Here is a 13,136-nt window from a genome sequence, read left to right as displayed (position 1 = left end):
ACAAGTCTCACTATGACGCCCAGGCTGCTTTAAACACATTATATAGTCCACGCTGTCCTTGAACTTGGAGCAGTTCCCCATGTCAGCCTCCCGAGTGTTGGTATTCTAAGAATGCACTACCACAGTTAGTCCTTGCTTTAGGGTTTCGAACTTATTTCTTCTGGAATCCTCTTCTTACTCCTGCAAAGGTCCAGCTTGAGTCTCCCGAGTGAGGTCTGTCTGGACAATCTAATCACAGCGTCTTTTGCTCCCATCTGATTCTAGCTCTTTCAGTTTGCAGGCCCAGAGCTGTGGTCATAGCTGATCTGATAGAGTACCTGCCTAGCAGTCACAAAGCCCTGGCTTCAATCCCCAGCACCCCCCCCCTGCACTGTATACACAGGCTGTGGGGGCTGAAGTCTACATTCCTAGTACAAGGGAGACTGAGGCAGGAGAGTCAGAAGTTCAAGGTCATCTGCTACACAGCAGACTTCAGGCCAGTCTGTGCTACATAAGATCCTGTCTCAAAAAACACCCTCACCCCTACACACACACACACACACACACACACACACACACACACACACACACACACACACTCATTAAAAACCTAGGTGTGCCCAGGCACAGTGGTGCATGCCTTTAATCCTAGCATTTAGTAAAAAGAGGCAGTCAGAGCTGAAGGCCAGCCTGGACTACATAGTGAATCCCAGGACAGCCAAAGCTCATAGTGAGATCCTGTCTCAACAGTCCCCCCAACCCCCCTACCCCCCAACTCCCATCCCCCATCTCCCTGCTCCCCCCGCCAATAAAACAAAAGCCAAACCAGACCAGACCAAACCAAAACCTTATTGTTTACTTGTCCATTGTCATTTCTGACCACTAGGTGGCACTCCAGCCAGGCCAGGCCAGTTGGCATGGCCTGCACATTCATGGTTCTTCCGTCGCTGGCTGAGGCAGGACTCAGCATTCCACAGGATGAAATGGGTGACCTGATGTACAAAACCGAGGATCACCTCCCAGACCGTATGTACCAGCCTACATGCCTTGGACAAGTAGCCATAGTACTATGCTCCAGCCGGTCTCACTTCCAGCAAATGATGATGTTGGGGTCATTTTCTAGTCGCTCATCCAGTTCATGGTAGCTCATGCCTGGTGGGGTGAGGGAGGCAAGGCCGGTGAGCAGCCTTGGCGTGGCCAGCCAGCCGTCACCCCCCAGGCGGCCCTGCCTCCTCCACCTGTCTTGCAGCAGATCTCGTCGTAGCTGTGGCGGCCTGTGTAAAGGCGGGCAGGATGGCTCCGCTCCTCCCGAGCCACCCGAACTGGATACTTCTGCAGTCTCCGGATGAGGTTCTTCATGAGCCCAAACTGGATCAGCTTCCTGAAGTGATGGTGGGGGAAGAGAGTTGATACCCTAGCCTAGCCAACCCTCTCCTTCAGTGCCTTATGGGCTGGAGTGATGATCTCCACGCTCACCATCTCCGGGAAACCTGCCTGGACTAGCAGGCCACACACTATACTCATTGGGAATCTCCTGCTTCCTCTGGGACTCGAGGCTCCTCCGGGGAGACTCCTGACACTTCACCCCACCGTGCGAGCCTGAGAAGGACCCTCTGACCTTTCATCCACGTGTTGTAACTGCTGGGGGTGGCGGCCGATGAGGTCTCGCACAGTGGTGCCGGGGCTTAGGCTGCAGTATAGCTGGAATACATCTCGGAGACTGGCCCTTTTGTGTCCTGTGGGTGCCAGGGTCAGCTTCCTAGGTGGCCTAGTCCTCCCCAGATCGGTATCCCACAGGGGTTGCCACTACCTTGCTTGGTGACGTAGGACAGACACGCCTCCTGTAGGGTCTTGTCATCCACCAGGTCCTGGACTTTTGGCGTTGGGCAGTACACATTGGAATACTAGAACACAGCAAGGGGACACGGCCTGAATGATGTGCCTGGGAGTCTGGCTTGATCTGGCCCAGCCATATGGTTCCCATTTTACTTAGCTATATCCCAGACTCACCTACCTGGAGGATGGATACCAGCGTCACGACACCATAGTACCTGGGGGAAAGAGAAATGCTTAGTGTCCAAACAGCAGTCTTCCCACTGCCATACTTGGGGTCCTTCGGCTCCCCTCTGACTGGCGGCCTATAGTGGGCATGACTGATCTCCACTCACAGCAGGTTCTGGATGGCGATTCGCACCAGGTTGAGCTCCACGTCAGCCTCAGCAGAGATCTTCTGGACATGGCGGAATCCATCAATGTAGGGCAGGATCTGTCAAGAGCAAGGCAGGGTCGGTCAGCCAGGGTGAGACGCAGCGAAGGTTGTGGGCAGCCCAAGGAGATAATGCTCGTGAGAGGGCCGGTACACCTGCTGTGTGGTGAGGTCCCACTGCGAGTTGAAGAAATCCTCTTTGTCCTTGGTGAAGACCGGCACATCATACTCCTGAGCCACAGGAGGGTCAGGGCGCTGCTCAATCACCTTCAAGTGGATGGTGTTGGATTCATCTGCGGGGGACCCCACCCACACCCTCAGTGTCACCTTTCCCAAGGGGCCTCAATTATTTCCTGACTCTCCTAGCGTTAGCTGAGGCAGGCAGGTGGCTCCTGGGAGTATCATTCTTTCTGTTTTATGGAGCAAGAAACCAAGGCCCAGAGACAGGGGAAGAATGCGGCCACGAAGTAGTGCTGAAGAGTTCTGCTGGCTGTCCCCCGACCCCCATTATATACTGAACCCTCAGACATCACTGCTTCAACCCGTGGCTATTTCTCGCCCACCGGTCTGTCCAAGAATCTCGTTCTCCCGCAGTGGCTGCATTCATTTCTGTACTTTCCCGCCCTTCCTCTACCATACACTGTCCCAGGAGGGGCTGTCCATACCAATAGGTAGAGTGCACCGGCCGGAGGCATTTAGTTCTTCCAGTAAGATGGTCATGATGGGCACCAACTTCTGCTTGCTCTCCTCTGTGGACACAAAGCTGCTTTCCAGCTGGACAGAACATGGACAACATGGTTGAGTATACCCCAGAGAGCCCAGCTGTCGGCATTCTGAGCTAGTTGCTGGAGGCTGGGGGTTGGAGACACAGGAAGTTGCCCCAACTGCGCCTCCACGCACCCATGCCCATCAGGTTGCAGACCTCCAGTGTGGTCAAGTAGCCAGCCAGCTTTTTAACAATGGGTTCCAGAGCACACGTCTTGGCCTGAGCATCACACACGAAGCCCAAGTTGAAGAGGAGGGCATTGCGGCTGTACTTCTTGTGTTCAATGCACACGGGGCAGCCAATCAGCTTCTTCTCCATGGCTGTGCTGGATGGGTAGAGCAGAGTCAGCCCGCCCCCAAGCCAGTCTGGGCCCCCTTTGCCCCCACCCGACTAAGACCTCACACAGTGATAAGCTTGTTCTGCAGCTCGGGCTTGGTGATGATGTACACCTGGACCGTGTCAAACAGCTCGCGGGAGATGAAATCCTCAGGGACCTGGGGAGAGCAGTGAGGAGAGTCCCTCAGTGGACACTGGGATGGTGATCCCACCCCGGGCACAAGTCCTCTACTGTTTTCTTTCCCTCATCCACCCAGTATACGACTCCTTTGTGTTTCCAAACACACGCTGTGTTTTGGAAAGCTTTCCGCTTTGGCATTCATCATCCCCACTGCCTGCAATACTCTTTCTACTCTCACCTAACTTTTTTGTCTCTTTTGTTTGTTTGTTTGCGAGTCAGGGTTTCTCTGCGTAGTTTTGGTGCCGGTCCTGGAACTCACTCTGTAGACCAGGCTGGCCTCGAACTCACAGAGATCCGCCTGCCTCTGCCTCCTGAGTGCTGGGATTAAAGGCCTGCACCACAGCCGCCCGGCTCTCACCTAAGTTTTATGCATCAATTGTGTTTCAATCCAGTGATTCTCTTGGATCATCTAAACCTCTACAAGACCTGTCACCTCCCTGAATCCTATAGCCTGATTTGCCACAAAAACTGCTATGTGGCAAATCTCCTTCCCCTATTAGGAACCAGAGACCTGGCTCTGTGTATCCTCTCCATTCAAGGTTATCTATGAATGGAATGACATGCCTGGATGCAGCACAGGGACCCACAACCCCTCCAGGCAGCCAGCTGAGCTCCAGAGAGCATCCCTCTCCTCGTCCAGTCCCGGGAGTGTGGAAGGCACCTGATAGGTAATTTTGGGTCCCAGCGTTGGGTGGAATTCGCTGAAGAATATGCATTCGATGCGGCAGCTGCTGCCCATGGCGCTGACCGTCCCAAGTCTGTAGTCCCTTGTCTTTCGTGCGGTGGTCGCCTCCACCCCTGGGAACACCTGTCAAAAAGAGAAAGAGGCCTGGGCTAGGATAGAGAGGTTTGTGAGCTTAAACCAGAAGAGCCGTCAACTCAACAGCGCCTGCGCAGTGCGACTCAGAGGCGTGGCTGGCGCTGGATGGGATGGGAGGGGGCTTGTCCCAGGAAGTCTTGGGTGGGTGGACAACGCACCCGGAAGTGAAGCGCCTCCTTAACAGAGTGGTGGCGCGGCTGGCGGGCCCGGGGGTCCAGTTTATTTTGGAGGAAGTCACTGCGTCGAACCTGAGAAGCAGGTGAGGAAGGCAAATTCCTACCGTGGAGGTACAACGTGCTAGGTGCACGTGGGGAGGCAATGTGCACAGAGATTCACGCTTAGGTAGGAAAGCAGCTGGGAACTACAATTCCCGTAGTGCTCCAGACCTTCCGTTCCAGCTAGTGATGACGTGCTGCATTCTGGGATTTGTAGTCTTACGTGTCCTTACGCATCCCACCTGGCGGGTGCGATCAGTACCACTTCAAATACAGGTGTATGACAGGTAGACCCTGTTAAGTTGGGACTATTCTTGGTGCCGGCTTTGTTCTGCTTCTGTCATAACTCCTCCGAAAAAAGGTGGCATTCCTGCCCTGAATTACTGTCCCCAGTGAGAGGCGTGGACAGTGGGCACCCTTGCCAACGCCTACGATGCTTTCAGGCTGTACAGCTATCAGCTGGGCTGATCATGGCCCTTTCTGTGGAGACGGAGTCGCACATCTACCGAGCTCTGCGCACTGCCTCTGGGGCTGCAGCCCACCTTGTGGCCTTGGGCTTTACCATCTTTGTGGCTGTACTTGCCAGACCTGGCTCCAGTAAGTAGAATTCATAGTTGACTATGGGAAGTAAAAAAACCACTTTTCTTGGGGGAATAGGAGCAGTAGGAAGTGATGGGCTTAACTCGTGGGAACAGGCTTGGCTGGCTGAGGAATGTTCTGTGCTGGTAGTATTTAACTCCTGGGGAGAGCAGATCAGTGTCGGGGCTCTGCCTGCCTGGCCAAGCTTCGGAGAGTACATGGTTTCTCTTTCTTTGACTTGGCATTTCATTCCTGACTCATGGAGATGCCGGAGGAAGGAGCTACCAGAGGAGTGGTAGAGCATGCTCTCTGTCCCAGGAAGAGAATAGGGGGTGGGTAAGATGAGCTTGTTACAAGAAGGGACTCACATTTGCCTCTTTAGGTGATGGATGGGCTGCCCACATTCAGCCTGTAGGGATGGATACGCTGGCTCCTTTTCCCTCAGCTCCATGAGGCTTCCTCTTCTCATTCTAGGTCTGTTCTCCTGGCACCCTGTTCTTATGTCTCTGGCTGTAAGTAGTGGATCTGGGTAGCTTTAGGGGTAGAGTGTGGGCAAAGGTGGTGACCCTCAGAATTCTTGAAGGCATTTATTTATTATTATTTATTATTAAAAGGCCAGTTTAGTGGAGTTGCATGTTCCAACTACTGCCTCTGACATATATCCAAGGCTTGAAAAACAGAAGACCCAGGACAGATGGGTGAAGCTCACCCAAGCACAAAATGAGGCTTCTCTCACCTCCAGCCAGGAAGCTGAGAGATTGCATTTAGGGATTGCTGTCCTTGAAAACCTTAATTTATGGTGATGCATCTTATTTTCCCTGAAACAGTGCACCCATGTGGACAGCTCTTGCCAAGAAATTGTATCCAGCCTCATGGGAGGCAAACAAAGCTGTGAATCATTTATAACTGCCACGTCTCAAACCTTGTTTGCTGGGTAATGTAGCAGAGGTGACATTTCAGAAAAGTACCTAGGAAGAAGTCTAGAGGCAGCTGTCCCTAGCTGCTCAGGGCAGACATTTTGCCCCACACAGGGCCTTCCACGTCTCACCAAATGCAGCGTTTGTCCTTGGGGAAGGGAATGAAGGGGGATGGGGCCAAGTGCACCGGCTTGGAGGGTTGTCTGAAGTGCTTATGACATCCTCACCTGAGTCTCTGTCTCCTTAGTTCTCCTTCCTGATGACTGAGGCGCTCCTCATGTTTTCTCCGGAGAGTTCACTGCTGCGTTCCCTCTCACGGAAGGTCCGGGCACGCTGCCACTGGGTGCTTCAGCTGCTAGCCCTACTCTGTGCTCTGCTGGGTCTAGGTCTTGTCATCCTCCACAAAGAGCAGCTTGGCAAAGCACACCTGGCCACTCGACATGGGCAGGCAGGGCTCTTAGCGGTGCTGTGGGCAGGTCTGCAATGTTCAGGTGGTGTGGGGCTGCTCTACCCCAAGTTGCTGCCTCGATGGCCCCTGGCAAAGCTGAAACTCTACCATGCCACTTCTGGGTTGGTGGGCTACCTGCTGGGCAGTGCCAGCCTCCTGTTGGGCATGTGCTCACTCTGGTTCACTGCTGCTGTCACTGGCGTTGCCTGGTACCTGGCTGTGCTGTGCCCCGTCCTCACCAGTTTGGTAATCATGAACCAAGTGAGCAATGCCTACCTGTACCGCAAGAGGATCCAACCATGAGCACTTCCCGGCCATAAGGAAGCCTGGCTTTGCATCTCGGCGTAGGACCTGGGGCTGGGAGCCTGCCTGACGCTCTTAGCTGATGGGGTCAGGGGACACTTCAGGTACTAGGGCACTCAGGGGTAGACCTCTAACATTTCTGCTCCTCATGCTAGAGTGCCTCCCTTTTCTTTTCTTACTATCAACCCAGGGGAACATGGATCATGTGTCTGGATGATGTTGGGGTTGCAACACTGTCTTCCCAGCCATACAGCTTATATTTGTACTGGTATGGCCAGAAATCATGGAGAAAAATAAACCAAAAACTGAAAATAAAAACAAACCCCAAACTGGAAAGACTGCTGGGAGGAGCAGAGCATCCATCGTTGGGAGTGGTTCTTGCTAATGCCATTACCATGAGACTGGGCCGCTGGGGAGGTGTGGACCCTCTACATGGCGGGCGGGCGTCCTCCCAGACGTGGGAGGTCCTCAGAAGCCTGCTGCTAAGCTTCCTATGACACCCAGTGTATTGGTAGGTGACAGGTGGGTCCTCAGAAGCCTGCTGCTAAGCTCCCTATGACACCCAGTGTATTGGTAGGTGACATGTGGACAGTACAGCTGTTTGCAGCTTACTGTGCTGGAGTCTGGAGACTATGGTTAGATCAGTGATAGGAGATGGAGATGGTCTGTTTCCACAGGTGCCATACACAGGGCACAACTCAGAAGTTGAGCCATAGTTGGTTATGGTGGCAGGTGGATCTCTGTGAACTCAAGACCAGCCTGGTCAACAAAGTGAGTTCCAGGCCAGCCAAAGCTACAATGGTAAGACCCTGTCTGGAAAAAGAAAGCTGAATCATGAACAAGAAAAACTTTCTTTTTGATTTTGAGACAAGGTTTCATGTTTCTCACGTGGGCTTTGAGCTTGCTATGTGGCCAAGGATGTATAGATGTATACCGTGTGTGTGTGTGTGTGTGTGTGTGTGTGTGTGTGTGTGTGTGTGTGTGTGTATATACACACCATGCTCCTCTTATGCAGTGCTGGGACTCAAACCTAGAGCTTTTAAATGCTAAGCAAGCGCTCTACCAACTGAGCTCCACCTCCAGCCTCAGGCTTTTGTTTGTTTGAGACAGGGATTCTAGGCATGTGCCACCATGTCCTGCCTAAGACAACTGCTTATGGTGGAAAGGCCTGCCTTCAATTGTCAGGTCCTCTAGCACAGAGAGCCTTTCTAACTGAGTGAGGAGACAAGAGGAGTAAGGGACTGAGGAACCGGTTCTGACAAGATTGCTTAGCAGCAGCACGTAGTAGCAGAGAAGAGGTGGGGGCAGTGGGTTCTTACCCGGGTGGAGTTGCCATGGACCTGAGCCCCAGGACCCAGAAAACACTGAGTTGCATTTGATAAGCACAAGAGGGCTGCACAGGTGGCCTGACAGAGCCCAAGAGCCACACCTCAAAGAACCTCTTTATTGACACTGAGGCTGGCTTGGCTGCCCGCTCAGGTGGTCCTGTAGAAAATACCTAGGAGTTGTGGCGGCTCTGGCTAGGCAGTCACCGCCACAGGAGAAGGGCACAAGAACCCTGACAAGAATGCAGTCTGGGGGTGGGCAGAGATGTGCAGACCCACACTGGCTGGGCCCCCAGAACAGTTTTGGCAAATACAAATCCTTGCCTTGGCTCAGGGCTGTTGGCAACCAGTTTCAGATGTGAGGGCTGGCCCCGGAGCTGTGACCCAGTGTCCCTGCAGTCACTTCCTTGGTGAGGAACTGTACCTGCTGAGGTACAAATGGGGGTCTGGACTGGCTGACGCTCAGAGGCCCCATACCTGGCATTGTGGCTGTCTGGAGTTGGAACCAGGTAGCAAGGGTCCCATGTAGTGTTGTTGAGAAACGGCAGAAGGCCAGAGAAAGCCCAGCGGCCCTCTTCCCACTCCTCAGAGCAGTCAGTGCCCTGGAGTAGCTGAGACGTGTCCGGGAGGGCATGGGAGCAGAGGAGCTACACTCAGAGTGGTCTGGAGTTACGGTTTGGGGGGAGCTGCCTCGAAGGTAATGAGACTGGATTCTGGGGCAGTGCCCTTCCCTGGGGGTGTGGAAGCGTTTTCCGAGGGCAGAGGACTGTCCTTTTTGGCCCCAGCCTCCTCTTCATCATCATCCATGCTGGGCCAGACCGACTGATCCTCCACTCTCTTCAGCCGTTCGTTGAGAGCCTTTAGGGCCAGCTGCCTACAGCCAGAAAGAGAAGACATCACACTGGGCTTGGGAGAGGCCCACTCTGCAACCTCCCTCCCAAGCCAACTTCTCAGAATCCCATGGTTTCCCCTCCTCCTGCAGGGTCCAGGAGACTGGATCGGGATCTGCTTTGCCAATCAGAATGACGAGCTCCCTCCCAGCCACAGCTCCAGGCTGGGAAGGAAGGCTACAGCCTCCCTCCCAGGCCAGCCACCAGGGATGCTTCTGAGTTTGTTGGCTAAAGACGGATCGATCTAGTGCTTCAGGGCAGACAAGTGTAAAGTCTTAGTCCCTGGAGATAAGTGCGAACTGGTGTAATGTCCAAGGACAGTGTCATTTATTTTTGTGGTACTAGGGATTAAACCTAGGGCATGCACTCTACTACAGAGTTATATTCCCAGCCCTTAAAACAAACAACTTTTTTTGTTTGTTCTTTTGAGACAGGGTTTCTCTGTGTAGTTTTGGTGCCTGTCCTGGATCTTGCTCTGTAGACCAGGCTGGCCTCGAACTCACAGAGATCCTGGCTCTGCCTCCTGAGTGCTGGGATTAAAGGAGTGCGCCACCACAGCTGGGCCCACTTTTTTTTTTTTTTTTTTTTTTTAGGCAAATCTTGCTAATGAAATTATCCATGCTGGCTTTAAGCTAGCACTTGTAGCCCAGGCAGACCTTGAACTCATGAACCTCCTGTCTCAGCCTCCTGAGCAGTGGGGATTATAGATCTGTTTCACCAGACTCAGCTAAGGAAGGGGTTAACGAAGCTGCATCAGTTTGGATCATTTCACCCTTCCTAACTAAGATACTCCTCCTAGAAGTTTTCCAAAGTCACCAAGTTCTGAGCAGAGTCCTGGTAGAAAAGAACCGGCCCGTGTGGGCATGGCACAGAGCAGAGCCTGCTGTTTTCATGGGGTAGACTTCTGCAGACACCATTTGGAGAAAAGGTGAGAAAATACACCCAAAAGACGCAAGCCCTGGGCCCAGAATTAGCCTGCAGCATGCCTTGGGTGCATCCACCTTGGACACCAGCTGGACACTCCTTCAAGGAAGACATGCCTTACACTGAGCTACCCAGCCTCAGTGGAGAACAGGCTCCAAGTTCAGCACTCTGGCCCACAGAAGGGGAAGTGGCCACTCCAGCTGGTCCCTGAGATCCCGATGGCTCAGCCCTATTTGCACTAAAGGCAGCCATCCTATGGCTTTCCAAGATCAGACTTTCTAGCATGCTAAGGAAAAAAGAGGAATAGCCACAGGGACACGGGCATTAAAACCCCACCACACTCCTTCCCTGGCCCTCTCCAGGCTACTCTTGGAGATGTCCCTGTCAGGAGTCACCTGTCATGGGTCAGAGACCTATAGGAAATCCTGTTTCCTACTTGTAGCCCTCTGGGTTTGCGAGCAGCAGTCAGATGGAATCTGTTGGCAAGAGTAACACCCACTCCATGTCGGCCAAGAACCATCACCCTCCGCCAGACACCTGCCTCTCGCCCCGCCCCACTCTTCCTTTTCTGTCCACTTTCTGGATCTTAGATAGTGGTTTTCTGAATGACCAGTCAACCATAGCAATGACCTCTCACTAGGGCAAGGGCAACCTCTGGCCCAGCCTCATCTGAACAGCTCAGGCCCCGGCCCATTTCTTCTACTAAATAAGGCCAAGATGAACTGTCTTTAGGACACCCCCAAAACCCTCAAGCTGTAGGGCCCGGAATTAGGCCTGTGGCATGCCCGGGTGTGTTCCCACACCTACCAGCTGGTAACCCTTCAAGGAAGACATGTTCTACACTCAACTTAATCTCCGGATTAAGCCCGGAGAGAATTCTTCCACTGATGTCAGGAACCTGCTTCACAGGAGAGCAAAGACAGAAACTTGACAAACGCTGAGGAGTGAGGCTTTTGAGAGACTGCTCGAAAAGTCTCAAGAGTAACACTGGACACGGAGCTGGGGCTGTAAACTGTCCACAGCTCTGAGGTAGTAAGAGCTAAATTTAAAAAGCTTTCTTCTGCCTTGGCCAAAGTGTCCAGTGAATAATGCAGTGAAATCACTGATGCTGCAGACACTCTGGGTTCTAGGGAATGCAAAGGTCTCAGCTCTGCCTGGTGTGGTCAGCCTGTCCCCCTGTTTGGTGACATGCCTGAAAGAGGAGCAAATGTAGTGATACCCCAACCATCCACATTAAGAGGAAGGGAAACGCTTACACAGACATCCTTCCCCACCCCCATCACAGGAGAAACAGACCAACAGTTTCTGTCTCCTACAGGGCCAGTCTCTAGAATTTGGAAACTCTGATGGGAAGACCAAAGGGCGACTAGGCAGGTAGGCCGGTTAAGTGGCCCAAGTGGTGAGAAAAACACACCGGAGCCCAGAAACCTACACACTGAGTTCCTTCCTCACGGCCCAATCCTGAGTCCTTTCTGAAGCGGGCCCCCAACTCATGCCTGAAGTTCTCCAGCCCGTGTAGAGCAAGCTCCTCAGTGGATGGTACGTGACTCCACCAAGCGTCTAGCTAGCCAGGGTTCTGGAAGTGTCCACAGTACCTTCTCCGCTCCGCATCTTGAGGGTCTGTCCCTGGGAGGCTGATGGTGATGGAAGACGGCGCTCCCACATCGTAGCGCTTCACCGTCTTCTGGCAAATCTTGACTTTCACCAGGAGGCCATGCACCAGGTTGGCCAGCAGTCCCACCACAGGCTGCAGGATCTCCGGGAAGAAGGTGGCAAACGCAAAATGGTCCGCCATGTCCCCTCGGCCCCGGCTGTGGCGCTGATAGAAGCGGAGATACACCCAACTGGACAGCAGTCCAAAGCCGTAGGAGGCCAGCGCCGGGCTCTGGAGCAGCGTGGCCAGGCGGAGCAGCAGCAGCAGCGCCAGCAAGAGCATGGGGACCACGCTGACGCGGACCTGGGGCACCCGCAGAACCACACAGTCTCCCATAGTCTGCTTGAGGCGACCAGAACGCCGCCTAGGAACCCCAGGGCGCCGTGGATACGAATAGTGAACAGGTAGACCAAGTTGAAGGAGGCCATGTAGGTGAGGAGATAGGCGAAGGCCCCCAAGAGCCCCACGGACACATTGACCACCGAGAAGAAGATGAGCAGCTCCAAGGCTCCCCAGAGGGGCTCCAGTAATCGCCCGGCCACCACCACTGTGGCCAGGCTGATGGCCACGTCCCACACGTGCTGCTCCATCAGCCCATGGGTGGCCAGGGTCCAGATCCAGAAGTTGGGTGGGAAAAGGTAGCCCGGGGTGACCGCCAGGCAGTCCGTGTCCACGGCGAAGGAAAGGAGATAGAGGAAGAGGACCACGGCGCACAGCGCCTTCACCACCACGCTGGCGCTGGCCAGGATGGCCCCCAGATGCTGGCGGGCCCCGGGCAGGGCGCGGTGCATCTTCCCGACGGACGTCGGCTTGAGGGAAGGTGAGGAAAGTGGCCTAGGGGCCTCCCCGGGGCCTCGTCCCAGTCCGGCCCCGACGGGAGGCCCGGGCCCAGCTACTCACTGGTCTCGGCGAAGGTTCTGCTTCCGGTTTGGGCCGGCTGTAGTTCCAAGGGGAAGAGGAAGCCCTGATGCCAGGCCCGAGCCTGTGCTCCTGGCCCAGGAGTTGAGCTTAGGCCCGGGGTGGCCTGGGCACGCCTGCCTGCCTGCCTGCCGGCTCCGTAGGCCCAGCGGCCAGGCCGGCCAGGCTAGCGCTGATCTCAAGGCTGGGCTTCCTCCATCCACTCTGAAACTCCGCGGGGCACCGGTGCCTCGTTCCGGCCCAAGTCAAGACCGTTTAGCTCCTTCGGGGCCAGGGTTTTGACTGGACGGTACCTCCTCCTTTCTCCGGGGCCGACAAACAGGGGCGCCGCGCCTGCGCGCCCCCGGAGGCCGCCGCGGCGGTGTGCCCTCGGAGCGCTTGCCTTCCGGCTCCTCGGCATGCTGGGATACGGAGTCCTTGGGACCCAGCCGACCGGTTTCCGCATAGAACCACAAGTCCCAGAAGCCGTGCGCCCGACCGGTCCCGTAGAGTGTAAGGCGGGGGTGCTTGGGAGTTGTAGTTCTCAGGGATGACTCCTCTAGTTCTTGGGGCGGGTGGCGGTGGTTAGGGAAGTGGTGGGCTTGCTGAATTCTCCTGGAGGACAGTGACTCTATTTGTGATTTGTACAGGTACAGCAGTGCTTTTGTAAGTGGGTACTTCAGGATGTTGAACGCT

At 54.5% G+C, this 13,136-nt stretch overlaps 3 protein-coding genes across 4 annotated transcripts; 1 reads left to right on the top strand and 2 right to left on the bottom strand.

Annotated features, from left to right (window-relative positions):
* Positions 1–812: 812 nt before the first annotated feature.
* Positions 813–4,373, bottom strand: Nprl2 (NPR2 like, GATOR1 complex subunit). The gene is made up of 11 exons (XM_028895333.2): positions 4,130–4,373; positions 3,354–3,445; positions 3,108–3,276; positions 2,851–2,959; positions 2,342–2,478; positions 2,148–2,245; positions 1,994–2,030; positions 1,790–1,883; positions 1,598–1,715; positions 1,218–1,360; positions 813–1,131 (listed from the first exon to the last, which is right to left on the bottom strand). The coding sequence occupies exons 1-11, from the start codon at positions 4,205–4,207 to the stop codon at positions 1,064–1,066; spliced, it is 1,143 nt and encodes a 380-aa protein (XP_028751166.1). The 5' UTR covers positions 4,208–4,373; the 3' UTR covers positions 813–1,063.
* Positions 4,374–4,401: 28 nt separating this feature from the next.
* On the top strand, positions 4,402–7,105 carry LOC114710988 (cytochrome b561 domain-containing protein 2). Of its 2 annotated transcripts, XM_028895334.2 has the most exons (4): positions 4,402–4,547; positions 4,947–5,100; positions 5,557–5,594; positions 6,247–7,105. In XM_028895334.2, the coding sequence occupies exons 2-4, from the start codon at positions 4,974–4,976 to the stop codon at positions 6,748–6,750; spliced, it is 669 nt and encodes a 222-aa protein (XP_028751167.1). In that variant the 5' UTR covers positions 4,402–4,547; positions 4,947–4,973; the 3' UTR covers positions 6,751–7,105. The 2 variants fall into 2 exon arrangements, with proteins under 2 accessions (XP_028751167.1, XP_028751168.1); XM_028895335.2 differs by lacking the exon at positions 4,402–4,547 and having other exon boundaries at positions 4,561–5,100.
* A 1,014-nt stretch (positions 7,106–8,119) lies between these two features.
* Tmem115 (transmembrane protein 115) lies at positions 8,120–12,855 on the bottom strand. Its single transcript, XM_028895282.2, is given in 3 exon segments — positions 8,120–8,949; positions 11,485–11,893; positions 11,896–12,855. Coding segments are annotated over 3 exon segments (1,053 nt in total). The 5' UTR covers positions 12,335–12,855; the 3' UTR covers positions 8,120–8,744.
* Between the last annotated feature and the right edge of the window lie 281 nt (positions 12,856–13,136).

The sequence above is a fragment of the Peromyscus leucopus genome, chromosome 7 (assembly GCF_004664715.2).
Source record: "Peromyscus leucopus breed LL Stock chromosome 7, UCI_PerLeu_2.1, whole genome shotgun sequence".
Classification (NCBI taxonomy): Eukaryota; Metazoa; Chordata; class Mammalia; order Rodentia; family Cricetidae; genus Peromyscus; species Peromyscus leucopus.
Note: the sequence above shows the minus strand (reverse complement) of the source record. Positions and strands in the feature narration are given on the sequence as shown.

Excerpts from the sequence above, each read along its gene's own strand:
- Nprl2 (XM_028895333.2), bottom strand. The coding sequence starts at position 4,207 with ATGGGCAGCAGCTGCCGCATCGAATGCATATTCTTCAGCGAATTCCAC. Across the intron at positions 3,446-4,129 it reads GACCCAAAATTACCTATCAG|GTCCCTGAGGATTTCATCTC; the intron begins GTGCCTTCCACA and ends TGCTCTCCCCAG. Across the intron at positions 2,246-2,341 it reads GGGACCTCACCACACAGCAG|ATCCTGCCCTACATTGATGG; the intron begins GTGTACCGGCCC and ends TGCTCTTGACAG.
- LOC114710988 (XM_028895334.2), top strand. The coding sequence starts at position 4,974 with ATGGCCCTTTCTGTGGAGACGGAGTCGCACATCTACCGAGCTCTGCGC. Across the intron at positions 5,101-5,556 it reads ACTTGCCAGACCTGGCTCCA|GTCTGTTCTCCTGGCACCCT; the intron begins GTAAGTAGAATT and ends TTCTCATTCTAG. Across the intron at positions 5,595-6,246 it reads CTGTTCTTATGTCTCTGGCT|TTCTCCTTCCTGATGACTGA; the intron begins GTAAGTAGTGGA and ends CTGTCTCCTTAG.